Raw genomic sequence first — 20273 nt, 5'->3', positions numbered from 1 at the left:
GAGTTGAAGTAAGCAGATTTTTTGCGTATGAAAGTTATTATGTATTTAACTTCTACTAAATATGCATCAACTACTTGCAAAACTAAAATGTGAAGGCATTGTTAATAGACTGCTTAAGCTTTTAAGTTCATTCAGAAAATAAAAAGAAATTAATACCCGATGGGATGCACAATAGTTTTCTCCTTTGTCTATATGCTCATGTACTAAATTATGGTATTTGTTCACTTCAGTACCTGTCAAAATAACATATTTCGTAAGATATAAACCAATTAAAGCTAGATTTGAAAAAGTAAAACTGGAAAGGAAGATAACTGACTAAATTGAGATCATCGTATAAGAATAAGCAAAATCGAACTAACATTTGCATTCACTATTGTCTTTATGTAAACCAATTTCATTATATATTCAATAAAGACGACTTGAATACCGACAAACAATAAAAAGAGTCACTATCTGATCAAAAGATATAAGAATCACTCAAAGATATGAAAAAACTCAAAAATATAAAAATTACTATGGCCAATCATAAGAATCATTTGTTCCTCGCGATCATTTAAAGAATAAAACCTATGTTACTTGAGTTGTGCCCTACGATCTTTCAAAGAACAAAACTCATCAATTATCGAATCAGAATCAATCTTTTCAGCAAGCTCTCTCTCAATATGAATAATCATACAATCTCTAAGAAAATCATCTTCCATTTTGGTGCGAAGTTTTGTCTTGACGAGTTTCATGGCTGAAAATGCTCGTTCAGTAGTTGTTGTAGAAACTGGTAAAGTTAATACTAGACAAATCAATCTATGAATTAGATAATAATCCTCTGACTTTCTTGTTTCAACCAACTTTTTACTCAACTCCAAAATAGTTGACATATTTTAAAATTCAAGATGTTTGGTAACATCAACCTCATAATGTAACAACTGACACCTCAAAATAATTATCTCTTGACTGCTGAAATCTTGTGGATAATACTTTTCAGCGAGTCTGCAAATATCATCGACCTTAAAGGACTTATAAGCGCCTCTCGGGTCCAAAGCTGAACTAAGAATAAGAAGTTCCATAGTATTCTCATTAAACCTTGTGTTCAACTCTACTAACTGAAAATATATTGCAGCATTAAACAAATCCACACGATAATGATGTGATACAGTAATAAAGTCACGTTGTTGAGAAGAACGAAGTGTGCCTACGAGATAACGAGAGTTCATATCCGGAATTACGATGTCGTGCTTGTTACAAAATGATTCAACATGTTGAATGAAATCATCCCAACCATCTTCTCTCAACTTCTGAAGAAGTATTTTTGTATTTATAACTAAGTTCATTGCATTGACAATATCTTGAAACTTTTGTTGAAGAGCTTAACAAAGCATATCTGTGATTTCCATAACTTTACTCATCAACTGTAATATAAAGACGAACTCAAATGATGTCATTGCAAGATAAAGACCATGAGATTCCCCACGTAAAGCAATATTTGTTGTGGTTTCCATAATTTCTCTAAGAACTGCACATGTTGCACCAAACATAGTAATCAAACTCCTAACGGAACCAAAATGAGAACTCCAACGGGTAGCTCCAGGACGATGCAAGTTACTCATTTGGTTGCCTCCTTTACCTGTCTCGAGTTCACCGATAGCTAACATTTTTGAGATTTCATCTAAACGAGAAGATTGTAACACATCTTGACATAGAGGAGAGGCACAGACAAAATTAACAATTGCATTTAACTTAGAGTAAAATCGCCAAATATCACCTACTTCTTTAGAAGCTCCAACTAATGCTAGTTGTAGTCTGTGTGCAAAACAGTGCACATAATATGCTGTTGGGCAATCTTTAAGAAATAAGGCTTGCAGTCCATTAAAGGCACCCCGCATATTGCTAGCACCATCATACCCTTGACCTCGCATGTTGTCAATCTGAAGGTTGTTATGAGCAAGGACATCAGATATAGCTTGTTTAAGAGTCAACGCAGTAGTGTTTTTAACATGCAACACGTCAAAAAATCGCTCTTTGATAACACCGTCATCATCAACAAATCGCAAAACAATGGCCATTTGCTCTTTAAATGACTCGTCTTGTGCTTCATCAACAAGAACGCAATATTTTGAATTCCCAACTTCTTCACGAATCTTTTTTCTCACTTTGCTAGCAAGAATGGACAATATTTCTTTCTGAATCTTAGGAGATGTATACTTGGCATTTCCTGAAGCATTTTCTAAGACTACTTTTGCAATTTTATCACTTACTGAGGCCAAAAGCTTTATCAATTCAATGAAGTTCCCACGATTTGATGAATTTATAGATTCATCATGACCTCTAAATGCGCATGTTTGATATGCAAGATACCGCAAACAATCAATTGTCGTTTTGAGCCTTAGCCGATTTTTCTCAATATCTTCCTTAGATTGTATATTGATTAATTTGTCGATGTGACGAGATGTGTCTCCTAAATCTTTGCAAGATCTTACTGCCTTCATGTGCACAGAATCATGTTCCCCCATATGTGTTAGGAACGCACATTTGCTTCCGTCGTTAACTCGTTTCCATTTCCTAAACCCTTCAACCGTAAATACTGAACGCTTTGGTGGATTTGATTCAAAAATGAAGCATGGAAGACAAAATGCAGCATCTTTTGCAGGAGAATACTCGAGCCAAGGAAACCGAGTAAACCACGAACCCTGGAATCTGCGGAGTTGTTTCCCAGATTTAGTTTGTGGATACTCTTGAAGGACAGGTTGGTACGGTTCGGCATTAAGATATGCCCTTCGAACCTCGTCTTGTTTATTAACCGGATGTTACCATACTTGAAGACGTAATCCTGGATCACGTTGAAAAAAAGAAGCTTCAACATTTCCTAAAGGTACAACTCGTTGTGTACCACTTCCCCTGTCTTCGACCCTTTGAATATCAAATAATGGAGAGTTAAGAGGTTGCTCATCAGGTAATGAAGTGCCAGCTTTAGATCGGCTTCTTCTTTTGTCTTGTTGTGTTCTCGAGGTTTAAAATACGAATCTATAGTCTTCCTTCGCTTAGTTACTTGAGGAACTTCTGACATCCTATTAGAATGCTAAAAAGTATAAATTTAGAGTTAAATTGGATCAAACTATTAAATAAACAAGTGTATATAAATATAAAATAAATCAAGATATATGTATATATAACAACCTAAGACACATTTACTTACATATCACCATATAAACATAAAATAAATCAAGATATATGTATATATAACAATCCAAGACATATCTACTTACATATCAACATAAAATAAATCGAGATATATGTATATAACAATCTAAGACATATCTACTTACATATCAACATAAAAGAAATCAAGATATATGTATATATAACAATCAAAGATGTATGTACGTACATATCAACATATGACATATCAAAAACAATTAATGAAATCTAAATATTACAAACATAGTCAAAACTATAGACAATCAAATAAACAAAATTAGCTATGTTTAATAGATGCCTATTAGTCATATTATCAAACATTTCATGTGCAGAAGTAAATTGACCAAATTATTGTATGAGTTTGAATACCTAAACTCAATTCTTTTTACAAAAAAGTATAACACATAAAACACATTCAAAATCATATACAAACAACTTGTCAGATTAATAAGTAATTTGATTTTGAATTTGAAATTCCTAAGAAATCTTCAAATTTGAACACAAAATCAGCAAACTATATTCTTAAATCAAGCCTTAAAAAATACATAGAATGATAGAATGGAGTGATAACTTACTAGTATTTGATTTTGAAGTTGAAGTTGAACCCCCAATTTATTGAATTTAAACTTGATCAAACCCTATAAACAAAATAAAATTCATGAAAACCTTCAAAGAATTGTTTGGATAGATAAGAATTTTCAACCCAATACTAATTACTAACCTTCAATTGCATGAACAACAAAGATTGGTCCTGACTCCTGAAATTTATAGCATTAGCAATGAGCCAATGAAGATTTAGTGGAGTTATTCGTTTCTATCCGGCAGCAGTTTCTAATAGTTCATCAAGTCCGTAACCCTCTAAAACTCCAACCCCTAAGAATTAGACAATAGGTTGAAAATACTAAATTAGCCCTCTTTAATATAAATATTACGAAATTGCCACCGGGCAGCAGCCGGATTTAGCCTCTTAGTAGTTTCGCCCTAGGAAGGAGATGCCCTTTGAACAAGATGGCAATGTGATCAAGGATAAGGTGATGAAGATCATTAAGTTCCATCACTTTGTATCATAAAGTTAGCTAGAAACAAACTATGATTCGTAGTTCAAATGGTTGAATTGCGGCTAACCGTGATCAATCCTACAACGAATTACACTAAGAGCATGGGGCTTGATTAGTAGCGGTTAGAAGTGGAAAGGTGCAAGTCTCGACCATGTGGCTGAGAGAACACGCCCTGGTAAAGTACCGAGCATGGGGTCGGTGCACTAGGCCTACTACAGGACCAGGCCTAGGGACGCCATGAAGGGTCGGATAGTGTGCCACGACCATCACAAGACCAACCCCGGCTGCTCTTAGGACAGGTTGGGGCCATGGTCGAGGCCTGAAAGTACTAGTCCTTATCCTACCCGATTAAGAGTCCTCAGGCCATGGGACTTGGGTCAGCTGGATAAGGGTGATCCTTGTACTAGCAGGTAGTGGTGAGAAAAAGATCCGGAAGACCGCTACCCGATCCGTTCGACCGAGACAAAAAGTGTCCATGGGCACCCGATGGCCATAACGGTCAGTAACCGACCGGCCCGAAAGAATTGGCGGACGGTCACAATCAAAATTCTATGTCGGCTGACCGCCCGCTAACCGACCCACTAATAAGGCCCGTCCAAATACCCGACTGGTACTAGTGACCGAATAAACTCGTCTTCATTTTCAGAGGTTGTAGAACATCGGATTTTATAGACTTATGATGGTTGTTCTCTCTCTAAATGTCTCCATTTATATCATTCTCTCTGAATCTCTCAATCCATCTGAACTTTTGCACCGAGCATCGTACTACAAAGGTCTGTATAACTTTGTGTTATGTATTTCTCTGAATCTTTTGTCCTCACTAGTTTCATTCATACTTAATTATATATTGGTTTCTTTCATACTTAATGGTTCGATTCATATTTGTTGTTTGAGGGTTGTTTAATGTGGATGAAAATGAAGTTTACAATTCTTGAAAGTGACCGTCCGAGACCGCCCAAATAAATAGGTGGTCACCAACATTTTGTGTCTGAGTCGATCGATCCGATGAAGTTAGAGTCCGGTATCGACCGGTCTGAACCGATTCCAACCCCTACTAGCAGGCCAAGAAACTCCACAACATGAATAAGTAGCCTAGACCCAAAGCCAAAAATACACAGAGATTTTTCAAACGATCTTGTTCCAACTGAATAAAGGACAGATAGAAAATTACTTTTTCTCTAACCTCTAAGGGAGAAAGTGTACCTCTTCTAGTTGTCTATTAGAAGGTGTTTCGATCTTAAAAGATTTTTTTTTTTGTTATTTGAATTATCAACGTCTATCGAACCCTTGACATCTAAGGTGTAAGACTAATTAAACCTCTTATAACTCCAACCAATAGTTGTAGACAGAAGAACTAATCATAAGAAAAATAAGTGGCTCTTACTTGTGGTTCTAGCAAACCGTTATCAACTGGTATTTGTTTTGGGAACTTGGGCTTATGCGTGAAAAAAGAATATGATAAAGATAAAAGAGTAGAATGATAGAAAGAAGTGAAAGAGTAATATATAGTATTGTTGGAAATAATTACCAAAATAAAAACTATTGTCAAGTATAAGAAAATACAAGAGTTGCACCAAATTCTTTCTATTATATTAAAGATCTTATCTTTTTCTCTATCCAAAAAGTTACTACAAATGGGGTATAAATACCCAAGAAAGATGACCAACAAAGGCAACACGTAACCCCATCCAGGTGTACACCATATGGGTGTTAGCTTTGTAGGAACAACACCTCATCCTTGCATGTAGAATTTGGATAAAATCCTTCTTCTATTAGACACCTCATATCTTAAATCTTAAGTGTATTATGTGGGCCACCACATCATACCTATAGCAACTTGTGGAGAGTTTATGGGCAACTATCAAATCCCTTTATAACAAAATATATGGGCAGCCACTACTCACACTCCCTCTTGGATGACCATCATATAGAGTTTCTGAATGGCACTGGATATACAAAATGCTGCCTCGTTAAAACCTTGCCAGAAAAACCCATTGGGACAAAAACTGGACGAAGGAAAAAGAGTACAGAGTGTAGATATCTAGTATTAGTGATTTGTAAATCTTGACACGATAATATTCTCCCTCTGACGAATATCATACCGTGGACGGTGTAGTATTACGTCATTTGATTATTCAAGCGTCGCATTCCGATACCTTCTACTAGTTTTTCTGAACGTTGTAGTAGGCAGAGACTTTGTAAACAAGTCAGCATAATTCTCACATGACTGTATCTTCTGAATATCAATTTCACCATTTTTCTGTAGATGGTGTGAGAAAAATAACTTTGGCGAAATGTGTTTCGTTCTGTCACCTTTGATATATCCTTCTTTGATTTGGGCAATGCAAGCCGCATTGTCTTCATAAATAATGGTAGGTGACTTTGTAATTTCAGAGAGTTCACATGAAATTCTAATATGCTGATAATAAACCTTAACCATACACATTCTCTAGTAGCTTCATGAAGAGCAATAATCTCTAAATGGTTGGAAGATGTCGCGGGATACTTTGCTTACTTGATCGCCAAGAGAAAGTTGTACCACCACTAGTAAAAACATAACCTGTTTGTGAAACTCCCTTATGTGGATTAGAGAGATATCCTGCGTCAGTATATCCTGTTACTTGTGAACTATCGGATGAATTTGTCGAATAGAATAACCCCATGTCAGTAGTTCCCCGAAGGTATCGAAGGATATGTTTTATTCCCATCCAATGTCGCTTTGTAGGTGCCGAACTGAACCTGGCTAATAAATTTACTGCAAAAGAGATGTCAGGTCTAGTACATTGAGCCAAATATAATAAAGCACCGATTGCACTTAAATATGGTACTTCAGGACCAAGTAGTGCTTCATTATCTTCTTTAGGACGATAAGGATCTTTTATAGTATCTAGAGATCTGACAACCATTGGAGTACTAAGAGGATATGAAGTGTCCATGTGAAATCTTTTCAAGATTTTTTCAGTATATAAATTTTGATGAACAAGTATGCCACTTGTGCTCCTCTCAATTTGTAAACCAATGCAGAATTTTGTTTTTCCAAGATCTTTCATCTCAAATTCTTTCTTCAAATATTCTGCAGCTTTTGAGACATCTTCAACTGTCCCAATTAAGTTTATATCATCAACGTATATTGCAATGATAGCAAATCCAATATTTGATTTCTTGATGAACACACATGGACAAATCGGATCATTTGCATAACCTTCCTTGGTCAAGTATTCACTGAGACGATTGTACCACATTCGCCCTGATTGCTTTAAACCATATAAAGCTCTATTAAGTTTAAGTGAATACATGACACGTGGTTTTCCTTCAAGTAACTTGAATCCTTCAGGTACCTTCATATAAATATCAGTATCTAGATTGCCATATAGATATGCAGTAACGACATCTAGTAGATGCATATCGAGTCCTTTTTGAGCGGTTAGACTGATTAAATATCTAAATGTAATGGAATTCATAACAAGAGAATATGTTTCCTCATAATCTATCCCAAGTTTTTGTAGAAAACCCTGTGCCACAAGTCGTGCTTTGTAGCGAACAATTTCATTATTTTCATTTCGTTTTCTTAGAAAAACCCATTTGAACCCAACTGGATTTACATCCTTGGGTGTAAGGACCACTGGTCCAAAAACACTACCCTTATTGAGTGAATCTAATTCTGCCTGAATTGCATCTTTCCATTTCGACCAATCAGGTCTTTGTCGACATTCCTCAATAGAGCGTGGTTCATAATCATCATTCTCTTTCAGAATTGAGGTTGCCACTGCAAAAGAGAATACCTCGTCGATAATTGTTTCATTTCGGTCCCATACTTCCTTTGACCATTCATAATTTATAGAGACTTCCTCATTGTTTTGTAACACTGCCTCATCAAAGGCTTTACCCTCTTCAAGGGGTATTTGTTCAGAAAGTGTTGGTGTATCATTTATAGTCTCTTCTAGAGAACTATTATTTTGTGATTGGTTCTTCCTCTTTCTGGGAATAGTATCTTTAGAACCAATTGGTCGTCCACGTTTCTGACGTGGCTTAGACGACTCATTTGCTATAACAGTTTCTCCTGGTCCTTCAGGAATATTAATTCGTGCACGAGCATTAGCAGCAGGGATATATGATTCTGTTACCCTTGCAACATCATTAAACGCATCCGGTAGTTTATTTGCAATGCCTTGCAAATGTATTATCCTTTCTACTTATAGTTCTGACTGACTAGTTCGAGGGTCTAGGTAAGACAAAATCTCTGTATGCCAACATAAATCATTTTTTTTGTTATCCGATGTAGACGGATTTTCTCCCCCTAATGGTGGGAAAATTGTCTCATCAAAATGACAATCTGCAAAACGTGCGGTAAAAGTATCACCTGTCATAGGTTCGAGATATCTTATAATAGATGGTGAGTTAAAACCAACATATATACCCAGCCGCCGCTGAGGTCCAAATTTAGTACGTTTTGGAGGTGAAATAGGGATATGCACCGCACACCCAAACACACGTAAATGTGTAATATTTGGTTGATGACCCAAAAGATGTTGTAACGGAGAATAACCATTTGCTCTGGGCCGAAGACGGATCAAAGCTGCAGCATGTAATATTGCAGATCCCCATGCCGAAATAGGCAATTTAGTTTTCATCAACATTGGTCTTGCAATTAATTGTAGATGTTTTATGAATGATTCTGCTAAACCATTCTGGGTATGAACATATGCTACAGGATGTTCAAGATCAATACCAGCTGCCTGACAGTAAGTATCAAAAGCCTTTGATGTAAATTCTCCTGCCCCATCAAGACGTATCTTTTTTATAGGAAAATCTGAAAAATGAGCACGTAGTCTAATAATCTGAGCTAGTAATCGTGCAAAAGCATTATTACGTGTTGATAACAGATTAACGTAAGACCATTTGGTAGATGCATCAATTAATACCATAAAATATCTAAATGGTCCACATGATGGGTGAATAGGACCACAAATATCTCCTTGAATCCTTTCCAAAAATTTAGGAGATTCTATATGAACTTTTGTGAAAGATGGTTTTACAATCAATTTACCAAGAGAGCAGGATTTACAATTAAAATCCATAGTTATAAGAAACTTCTGGTTCTGTAATGGGTGTCCTTGAGAATTTTGGATTATTCTACTCATCATGGTAGATCCAGGATGTCCCAAACGATCATGCCAAAGTGTCACCACACTAGGGTCGTAAAGCTTCTGGTTTACGACAATTATGATTCAATCGTTTTTATCCTTACAAGATACAATCCAGAAGAAATAGTCGACAGTCTCTCTAAATCATGCTTCTTGCCGGAAGTATTTGAAGTAATATATAAATATTTTTCATTATTTTCATCTCTAGTCTCAATGTGGTAACCATTTCGACGAATGTCTTTAAAGCTTAATAAATTTTTCAAAGACTTGGTTGAAAACAATGCGTCATCAATGGTTATTTTCGTACCATGCGGTAATATTATAGTTGCTCTACCAGAGCCTTCAATGAGACTAGATGAACCTGCGATTGTTATCGTATTAGCCTTGTATAACTTCAAGGTCCCAAAATATTTATTGTTTCGAAAGATAGAGTTTGTAGTTCCGCTATCAACTACACATATATCTTCATCATCCTTTGATATTGTCTTTCTGTAATCCATACCTTATGTACACAAAAATAAGACATAAGATTATAACATATTTGTGTTATTTGAACATGACAATATATTACATTAATTATTTAAGAAACAAAGTAATATATACAAATATAACACTATTCTGGGAAAATTTTGTCAAACTCTTCATCAAGTAGTTTGTCAAATTCAGTGGGAGGTAGATGATCAAAGCTACCATCGTATATATCTCTTTCGACTGCTGGGACACAATCTTTTGGAATTTCAATTACTGCCGTAATCAATAGGAAATAACTCAGTTTGTGATTCAGTATGATGAATTTCCACTTCATCAACTAGAAAATCAGACACATCTAATCCAGTGTTATAGGAGGAACCACCTATCTCCATCTGGTTCATTTCTGTATTGGTCGTTGATTTCTTTAACGACGCTTGATAAATATCTACAAGATGTTTTGCAGTTTTACAGGTCCTTTGCCAATGACCTGTCATACCACATCTATAACATGACTTATTTTGCATTTCAGAAGGTTCATTTAATGCCCCTCTTCCTTTGTCTTGTCGGCTAAATGGATGAGGTCTACTACTCGAGTTATTGTAACGTCCTCGACGACCACGGCCGTAACCGCGACCACGTCCACCAGAGTGGTAGCCACCATCTCTGTTATTCCAATTTTGAGCATTCCCACGTCCTCGTCCTCCAGAGTGGTAGCCACCATCTCTGATATCTATTTGGTGATCGTTACCACGACCACGTCCTCTAGAGTGGTAGCCACCACCTCTATTATTTTTGTTGTGATCGTTGCCACGACCACTTCGTCCATAAGATGTCACATAGGTTTCAGATACTTCTGAATAACCTATTGAACGAGTCTCTTGATTTTCATAATAACTTCTCTATTTTGTTCCGCAACAAGTAGACAAGAAATTAAATCAGAATGATATTTAAAATTCATATTTCTATACTGTTCTTGCAGGTTCATGTTAGATACATGAAAAGTAGAAAATGTTTTCTCCAGCATTTGTTCTTCACTAACAGAAAAACCACAATGTGCCAATTTTGTCGTTATTTTAAACAGAACAGAACTATACTCAGAAACAGTTTTATAATCCTGCAGTCTCAGATGCAGCCAGTCATTTAAAGCCTTAGGAAGGATAACTCTTTTTAAATGGTCAAAACGTTTCTTTAAACCGATCCATAACAATAAAGGGTCTCTCATATTTAAATATTCCGACTTCAGATCTTCACATAGATGGTGTCGGATAAAATTCAGTCCAACCGCACGATTCTGAGAAGTTTCATTATTTCCCTCTGCTATGGTTTTCTTTATATTCCTTTCCTCTATGAGATTCAACATCAGGAGCTCAATTCAGATAGTTACTTTCTGTTAGGTCAAGAACTGCAAAATTTATATTAGTTAGATTCGACATTTGGAAAGTAATAACACAACTTACTTTGATCTTCAAACGGTCTTCAAGACAACCCTTCGTCTATAACTGGAATTATTTACCCACTTGTAGAAACGATCGTGCTGGTAACGTAGTATGTAGTATTGTTGGAAATAATTACCAAAATAAAAACTGTTGTCAAGTATAAGAAAATACAAGAGTTGCACCAAATTCTTTCTATTATATTAAAGATCTTATCTTTTTCTCTATCCAAAAAGTTACTACAAATGGGGTATAAATACCCAAGAAAGATGACCAACAAAGGCAACACGTAACCCCATCCAGGTGTACACCATATGGGTGTTAGCTTTGTAGGAACAACACCTCATCCTTGCATGTAGAATTTGGATAAAATCCTTTTTCTATTAGACACCTCATATCTTAAATCTTAAGTGTATTATGTGGGCCACCACATCATACCTATAGCAACTTGTGGAGAGTTTATGGGCAACTATCAAATCCCTTTATAACAAAATATATGGGCAGCCACTACTTATAACAAGGTGGCCAATACGTGGACAACCGTTTTTCTTATACGGACAATTATTTTTAGGGTCGCTGCGAGTCAACTTTGTTTGACTTAGTTGACTTTGATTTAATAAGGGGACAACTCCATAAAGCCTTAAATATTATCCGTTACTAATTTGTGGACCATTAACAAAAACAATTAGTAAAAAATCGAAAACCTAATTGTCTTCTTCTAGTATTAAATTCTTTCAATTTCTAATTCTTGAAACCCTAGTTTGGCCAATTTCTTGAAACCCTAGTTTCTAATTCTTTCAATTTTTTTCTCATTAAATTCTTGAGTCTTTTCGATTGATGTTCTATTTTTCTTGTTTTATGAGAATTTACATATGATGCTAGGGAAGTAAAATTATATACTTAGAATTTATGAATGGATGGCTTATGTGGTTGTAGGGGGCAAATCCTCCTGTCAACTATTCAAGACCATCATCAGTTGAGGTCTGGGAGGAGTATTCTTCTACTCAATGGAATCTAAATAACTTGCCCAAGTTGCAAAGATCATGCTTCCGGCAGTTCATGATAATATTGGTGGCATGATGGTTCCTTGGTTGTATCTTGGAATGATGTTTTCTCTTTGGTGGCAAGATTCAAGTGTAATTTCTAGATAATAGCGATCTAGTTTCAAGAGTATGTCTTCAAACATTTAACTTGAAAGATTTTTTTTTTGTGGAATAACTTGAAAGGTTAAACATGATAGCCCCATAATGTCTGCTTTCCAATGACTCTCAAAAATTTTCTCTCTCTAGAAATTTGGGTGTTGGTGATGAAGAAGTAGTAGAAGAAGAAGACCAAATTTAGGGTTTATGAAAAAAAAGAGTTAAAATAATACATCTAATTTTAAGAGGACTTGAATGAAAATAATAGAGAGTTGTCCACTTAAAAATTGTTGTCCATATAAAATTTTAAATTTTTCTGGTTGTCCACATAAAATAGTTGTCCATATAAGAAAAACGGTTGTCCACGTATTGGCCACCTATAACAAAGAGAAGATTGAGTCAAAAAGAAAAACGAACAAGGGTAGGTGCTAATAGATTGTCGAGCGCATATAGATTCTCGAATTTTTGGGCCACCTAGTAATTAATAACCTCGCCCGTTTAATAGGAGAAAGCACCCGCCCTTCTGTACCTGTCCATAGATAGTGGATTGATGGAGACTGGCCAGTGAGTAAGATCATCTATTTATTACAAGTCACTTTCCATCAAGTTCCAATTGATCTCTCTTCTCTCACTCTCTCTCTCCTCTTCCTAAAGGATGATGAAGATAAGAAGGTTTTCTTCTTACAAGATTCATTTTATTATTCTTATAATTCATCTATTTGGATGTCTCATTTACACAAACGGAGATATATTTGAGCCCCTGATTCGACTTCCTCGTTTAAATCCTGTCCGCTCTACCAAGGTTTTCAATTTGAAGGATTTTGGAGCTAAAGGAGATGGCTTCAACAATGATACTCAGGTATTATGTGATCAAACAGTTTCAAGTTCTCTTTTTCGTACTCAGCTAAATTTCTTTGTTATTATGTGAATTATTAGCTTAATTTTCATTATTATCGGGAACCCATGTTCCATAAAACTGAGTTATTTCAAACTTGAGGACAGACATTGATGTCGAGAAGAAACCCTATTTCACATTTGTAGATATCTGATGGGCCATCAGTTAAAATTCAGAAAAAAACTTTTTTTCTTATTTAATACCTATTAGGTGGAATGGTACAACAATTCTATTTATGTTTGTTGTGTCTTGGAACCCATTTTTTTGAGTCACTAAATGATGGGAAAACTAGATGTTAGTGGGTTCAATTTCAAGTATGTATTATGTAATCCATTTGCCAAATTGTGTCTGAATTCAAGCAGCGGTAATGGAGTTGGTTTAGAGCGCCCAGGCCCCACTCCATTCGCTTTGCTCATGGTGGCCTGACTTAATGCCCGTAAAAGGAACTTTGCGCTAACACTTGCAACCACAAGACAAAAGTATTTTGGCATACATAATAAGGGTAGCGCATTATACCATAAGTATAAGCCGGCTGATAGCTGCTTACTAGCTGATACTAATACGGCTGCTAATAGTGGCTGCCTAGGTCCTGTTAGCTGCTTAAGCCGGCAAAAGGAACGTTCCGCTGACACTTGCAACTATAAGCAAAGACAGTTCTTCTAACTAATAAGGCTAATGCACTATGCCATTAAAGCCGTAGTTGGAGATCATTAACTGTTCCAATTCTAGATTTTACAACATCCCCGTTAGACATGAATATGTGTTTGAGATTGGGACTGAGTGCCATTTTTTTCCTTTCAATTCGACACTCAAATTATATCATGTTGATTTATGCTACATACACTTTGAAGTTTTCTCATTTTAAATCTTTTACATTGCATGTATGGTCGGAAAAAGTAAATGACTTGAACATATAACGTATATTGTACATTTCCGAAAATGTCTATCACTTCACTGACAAATATCTCTCTTAACATTTTTGTCATTTGGTTGACTAATCGTAGGCTTTTAAAGATGCTTGGGAGCTAGTTTGTTCTTTTCCATCACGACCAGTACTTGACATACCAATGGGAACTTATATGGTTGGGCCAATTGATTTAGGTGGCCCTTGTCTATCCAAGGTGACTTTGAGGGTATGTTCCAAGCATTTTACTCCCAATTTTTTGTCTAGTCGACATTTTTTAAGTACTTCCGTATCGTTTTGGATAGACACGTTTGCATAAAAGTTATTGCGTATCACATTATATTTCTGTTTGTTTTCCAAAGGGTTACTTCCCACTTAGACCCTAAAATTTTACCAGCTCACCCATTTTGCTGTTAACATTTGACCTGAAGTTCGTTCGCTCCTCTAGTTAACAGTTATATTAAGAAAATCGTATTTTTAAATATTTCATTCTACATTTACCCTTTGTTTCTTTTTGTAATTTCTTTCTCCCTTCGCTTACCTCCACTCTGTTTGTCTATGATTTTCTTCTTCTTTCTCTTTCCTCCCGTTGACAATAAAATATCCGCTAAAGCAGAAGCCCAGTTTGCTGTGAAGGGGGTTTGTTCGCTACGGATAGAAGAGGACCTATTTCTATGTGAAGGGGATCCGGCGAAAGGGGCTTCTACTCTACCAAATTTTTCGTGTTTTTGATTCTCAATATTATTTCTTGTTGAATACCTCCGCTGACGGAGGTTTTCGGTGGAGAAAGAGACAGAGAAATTAGAAAAAAGACACAGGATATTTGGAAATCATACAATAAACTTAGACTGAGTAGGCCAAATTTTGACGACCAAATGGGATTTAACTTTTTCCAATTATTAACAGATCTCTGGTACTATAACCGCTCCCAAAGATCCTGATGTTTGGCGTGGTTTAAACCCCCGGAAATGGATATACTTTCATGGACTGAAGTATCTTACTATTAAAGGAGGATTATTTGATGGGAAGGGGGAGGAATGGTGGAAGCGCTCATGCAAGATCAACATTACAAATGTACATGCCTTTGGAATTCTATTTTCTTTATTTACAAATGTCCTTTTCTTTGCCTTTTTTATCTTTGTTTTTGATAGTTTTTTGTTTTCTGAAAATGTTTCCAATTTATCTTTGCAGCCATGTAGACATGCTCCAACGGTTAGTGCAACGTTATTCTCCGAGCAAGTCTATTAAGTTGCTCTGAACTCTCGTTATCTCCACCCATTTTTTTTTCTTCCCATTTTGTGTGTCTTTCAGGCTTGGGAACCATAATCACATCGGGATGATTTTTTTCTAATATTAGATAATGATTAATGTGACGCAGGCAATTACTTTTCACCGATGTAAGCATTTGCGTGTCAATAACCTGATGATGGTTAACAGTCAACAAATGCATATGGCTTTCACAAACTGTGCCCGGGTAAGAGCATCATATCTTAAAGTAATGGCACCTGTCAGAAGCCCTAACACTGATGCAATCCACATTAGTCATTCTACTTTTGTTGATGTCAAGAGCACTACAATTGAAACAGGTATTAAACTCATTGACTTAGAACAGCTTTTATGTTTGTACTCTGTTAAAAGCTATAGTATTCACAACCTATTGCTAAATTCATGTGCGCTAACAATAAATTGGTTCACGTGCTCTGTTTAAAAGTCAATAAGCTCATAAGGTTGCACTTAAATAAATTGAGAGATAATGAAGAAGAAAAGGTTTTTGAATTTGTAGTGAATGAGTCAAAACAGAAACTCCTCTCTCTTATTCATAGTTTATTACAAATCAAAGCTCATTGAGCTTAAGACTCCTTATTCTCTTAAGCTTCTAAACTTCCAATTCTCTCCTAAGTAAATTAATCAATCAAAAAGAAAATACTTCTTCATTATTACACATAGATAACACTCCTTATTCTCTTACACTCCCCCAGGAACTAATACTGCAGATCAGGCATGAGTTTGTCCTTAAAACCCTCAAGAACATAATAGGAGAGTCCCTTCGTAAATGCATAGGCAACTGATCAGAGGAAGGAACATAGGCAAGAGTAAGAGTACCACCAGTAACTAGATTCTTTATGAAATGGTAGTCAATTTCAATATGTTTAGTCCTGGCATGAAACACATGATTAGTGGCTAAAAGCTGGCCACTTAGTTTGTCATAAAGCAAATGAAAATGAGAGGATAGAGCAACACCCAATTCAGTGAGCAAATATGACAGCCAAAGACGCTCAACAGCTGCTATTACCAAGTCTTCTATACTATGTCGGAAAAGTCGGCAAGGGGGACTAGTCGGCGGACTCGGGACAAGGCTTAGTCGCTACTAGTCGTATTTACACGGGACTAGTCGTAGAATATAAATATATAATTATATATAGGTATAAATATAAGTATTTGGCTTTAATGAAGTATAAACACTGAAAATTCATCCCTAAGAAGCACACATCTAATTATCAACAAGTTCTACAACATTAATGAAGTATAACACACTAAAAACTAACATTTATTTGTGTTTTTAAAGAAAAAGAATAAAACCTGGATTCTAGAGAGAAAGTTGCAATCCAACAAATCATGTTTAGCAAGACCTCGAAACAGTACGTTTTTTGGGTTAAAAAACAGAGTAGACTGAGAAGAGTCTCTCACGACCTCTATTCCCAGAAAATAGTGTAAACCATCCAAGTTTTTCATGGGTAATTCCTTGCCCAAAGCAGCATTCAAGGAGGTCATTAGAGAGGAAGAACTACCAGTCAATAGAAAATCATCTAGATACAGTAGAAGAATAAGCTCATCACCATCTAACCTGTAGACAAACATAGAAGCATCAGTAGAGCTCTTCTCAAAGCCACGGGTAAGAAAAAAGCCACTAAACCTGTTGAAAGTGTCTTGAATATGGGTCGATATCCAACCAGGTTTGCGACCCAGGCATCTTGGCCTTAGTTAGAGTTGTGTTTGTATTTCTAAGATCTATTATGAGAAGATTTAGAATGAGTGCTGCGTTATCAGAGGATTCCTCAGAATCAGAATGAGGTGCAATCAGTTGATCAATGATTCATAGTAATAACAAACTGATAGTACTCCTTATTTAAGCCATTCAAAATAATCCAAAACAAGTTCTGATTCACTTACCTTGTCATTAATAGCATTCAGAGAATTGGCCACTCCTCTGATGAGACAAAGATATTCAGCTATGGACGAAGCTCCTTTCTGGATTCGTTGAAGTGGATCACGTAGCTTAGTTTTCTTGGCTTCAAATTCTTCAAGAAATGTAAGATCAAGATAGTTCCAGATATCAAGCGAGGTTTTCAACAAGAAATCAAATTTCGAAATATTTCGGTCGAAATGACTGACATATTTCCATTTCCATGCCTATTGCCTACTACTTCTTTATTATACTTAGACGATACTCCTTATTCTGTTACATAAGCACTAAAGAGGCATGAACCACGACCTGAATATATCAGAAGTTCACAGGACACTCCTACTGCCATTATATTTTCAATTCAGGAAGCAAAAAGAGGCTGGGTCAGCTTGTGTCAATAAATAGACATCCACAGTTAGGGAGTACAAATAGTACCTTGTACTAGAGGACTTCTCCAGATACAGTCTGAACACTTAAAACGGCATAAATCCTAAAAAATAAAATAATTCAGTACTTTGAGTCCTTCCAGTTAACCTAACCTAACTCTCCTTCAATATGTTTGATGGTAGTGCTTAATTAATCTCGATTTATGTATTCTACTTTTGCATATGACTTCATACTTCAGATATCTTAGTCGTCTACATTTTTAAAATTTTTTGTCTTAAACTGAATCTAGGAGACGACTGCGTATCTATAGTTGGCAATTCTTCTAGGATTCGAATAAGAGATATTTCATGCAAGGCTGGCCATGGTATAAGGTACTAGTACCCTATAAATTCAATGGTAAATTATCTGACGCATCAAGATTGCGTCTAATTCTACCTTCTATCCTTGTAGTATTGGAAGTCTGGGAAAATATAAATCAAGGTCCCAAGTGTATGATGTGTTTGTTAATAGGGCTTTTCTGTCCAACACTGAGAATGGTGTGAGGATCAAGACATGGCAGGTATCATTTTCTCTTTTGAACTATCATCTTATACTGTAATATCAAAACTTCATCGTTACTAAATCGCTTGACGTCGCTTAGGGAGGTTCAGGTGTTGCTGAAAGGATCATTTTCCAGAATGTGCTAATGGAAAATGTATCAAACCCGATAATCATTGACCAATATTATTGTGATTCTCGCATGCCGTGCCAAAACCAGGTAAGGCACGTGTATTTTCTTGTATTTTTTCCTTCATTTTGGGGTTTGAAGAAAGATTTACCATCGGTTAGTTTAACAAACATGGAGTTTTTAAATATTTTCCCTCTGCTTTGCTCTCCATAACTTGAAATGTTCTTTGTCTACTTTTTGATTAAGCTTACTCTATCAATTAAAAATTGATTGACAAGAAGGGTTTTTATCATGAGTATTGGTTTCGAGAACGATACAACGTATGGGTTCGGCAGACCAAGAAACCCCATAGCGAAGATGCGACGTTACTGCTACTAACTTGTTGTCTTAGTTATTAGGTCATGTATAATTTACTTAGAACTATTTTACTTTTTCATCAACCATTGTTACATTATATAGAAATGTTGATTTACTTGCACCGGTCTTCTATGCTCGTAACACCTTATGCAAGTATGCCCAAGATACATACGTATGGTGTAAACGGCAGACTATCAGATAGAATACAACTATATCCATATCCAAACCTGAATTAGCAAATCCTATAAGCTATCTGATACCCGAATCATATAAGCTATTCGAGGTACCGAATTGTCCTCCCGATTTCAAGTTCGGTATCTGATTGAGAAAGTTCATTACTACAGATCTTTTGTTTATAAACTATGTTAATCTCTATCTCTAACATACCAACAGTATCCATGTTAGTGAACTTAAACAAACTCGTGGTTCCTTAAAATTGATTTTTACTGATGATCGCTGAGGAGACGATTTTGTATCTTTCCCAAGATTGCTTTGTACAGTTCTTATTCTTACTGCCAATGCACTTTGATACAGACATCGGCAGTGAAGGTACGAGATATCTCTTTCGTTGGCATTAAAGGAACTTCAGCTACTATGGAAGCAATGAGATTTGCTTGCAGCGATAGTTCTCCATGTGAAGGCATATTCTTAAAAGATATTGAGCTATCATCATACTCTGGTGGTATTACGAGTGCTTCTTGCTGGGCAGCTAATGGTTCATGTTCGGGTAAAGTATTTCCCCCTCCATGTTTCTCCTGGAACCAAAGCTTTATCGAACAAAAGGTTGCTTGGAATGTTGACATGGATATCTTATAATACCTTTTGATATATATATATTACATATACACACTTACGTGAAGTTAATCCATGTAAATGCAATGTATAATTTGTTGTCACAATGAACTTATATATAGAAGCAATTCTTTAATTTTGAGGAGAAACGACACATATTTGCCTCATTTACCGTCCCTAAAGTCATAGTTTGGTAAAAATTGTTCCCAACTTTTCCGAATTTGCCGACCCATCATATGTTTCCAAAAATGTCAATTTGCAGATCTAGCTTAGATTGGCTTCCACGGTCGAGTTCTTCATCTTTTTGTCGTCATTATCCGGTCATTCCTAGTGATGAAGATTTCTTAATTGTGCTCGATTTTGAGCTCTCTGCTTTTTCCAGTTGTCTTTTCTGCCTTTTGGATTTGCTCTCTAACCTTAGCCTTTCCATATCTTCCAATTATGGGTAACGACTGAACCTAGAAGAAGATGGTTGTGACATTTTCATACTGAATAAATTTCGTGTAATTGATTGGATTTGAGGTTAATTTTGGACCATTACCTCTTGGTTCTTCCTCATCGCCCCAATTTTGTGATGCACCTTTTGGAGCGTAAAAGACATCAACGTCGTGAGTTCGATGTATTCCGCTTTTCTGTTTCTAACCGGACTACTC

At 36.0% G+C, this 20273-nt stretch overlaps 3 protein-coding genes across 3 annotated transcripts; 1 reads left to right on the top strand and 2 right to left on the bottom strand.

Moving 5' to 3' along the window:
- Nucleotides 1-17: 17 nt before the first annotated feature.
- Nucleotides 18-4041, bottom strand: LOC147543953 (uncharacterized). Its single transcript, XM_086634877.1, has 3 exons — nucleotides 3911-4041; nucleotides 3765-3827; nucleotides 18-3070 (listed from the first exon to the last, which is right to left on the bottom strand). The coding sequence occupies exon 3, from the start codon at nucleotides 2502-2504 to the stop codon at nucleotides 1362-1364; it is 1143 nt and encodes a 380-aa protein (XP_086491003.1). The 5' UTR covers nucleotides 2505-3070; nucleotides 3765-3827; nucleotides 3911-4041; the 3' UTR covers nucleotides 18-1361.
- Nucleotides 4042-10128: 6087 nt separating this feature from the next.
- On the bottom strand, nucleotides 10129-11084 carry LOC147543952 (uncharacterized). Its single transcript, XM_086635551.1, has 2 exons — nucleotides 10831-11084; nucleotides 10129-10645 (listed from the first exon to the last, which is right to left on the bottom strand). The coding sequence occupies exons 1-2, from the start codon at nucleotides 11082-11084 to the stop codon at nucleotides 10129-10131; spliced, it is 771 nt and encodes a 256-aa protein (XP_086491677.1).
- A 1863-nt stretch (nucleotides 11085-12947) lies between these two features.
- On the top strand, nucleotides 12948-19769 carry LOC147543951 (Pectin lyase-like superfamily protein). Its single transcript, XM_086637388.1, has 9 exons — nucleotides 12948-13293; nucleotides 14334-14462; nucleotides 15140-15307; nucleotides 15425-15445; nucleotides 15612-15819; nucleotides 18094-18175; nucleotides 18255-18363; nucleotides 18445-18561; nucleotides 19363-19769. The coding sequence occupies exons 1-9, from the start codon at nucleotides 13090-13092 to the stop codon at nucleotides 19642-19644; spliced, it is 1320 nt and encodes a 439-aa protein (XP_086493514.1). The 5' UTR covers nucleotides 12948-13089; the 3' UTR covers nucleotides 19645-19769.
- The last annotated feature ends 504 nt before the right edge of the window (nucleotides 19770-20273 follow it).

This window comes from Eschscholzia californica, unplaced genomic scaffold (genome assembly GCF_041429995.1).
Source record: "Eschscholzia californica isolate CP2 unplaced genomic scaffold, dmEscCali1.0.p SCAF_4, whole genome shotgun sequence".
Classification (NCBI taxonomy): Eukaryota; Viridiplantae; Streptophyta; class Magnoliopsida; order Ranunculales; family Papaveraceae; genus Eschscholzia; species Eschscholzia californica.
The sequence above is the reverse complement of the archived record's forward strand: the minus strand, read 5'-3'. Positions and strand labels throughout refer to the sequence as shown.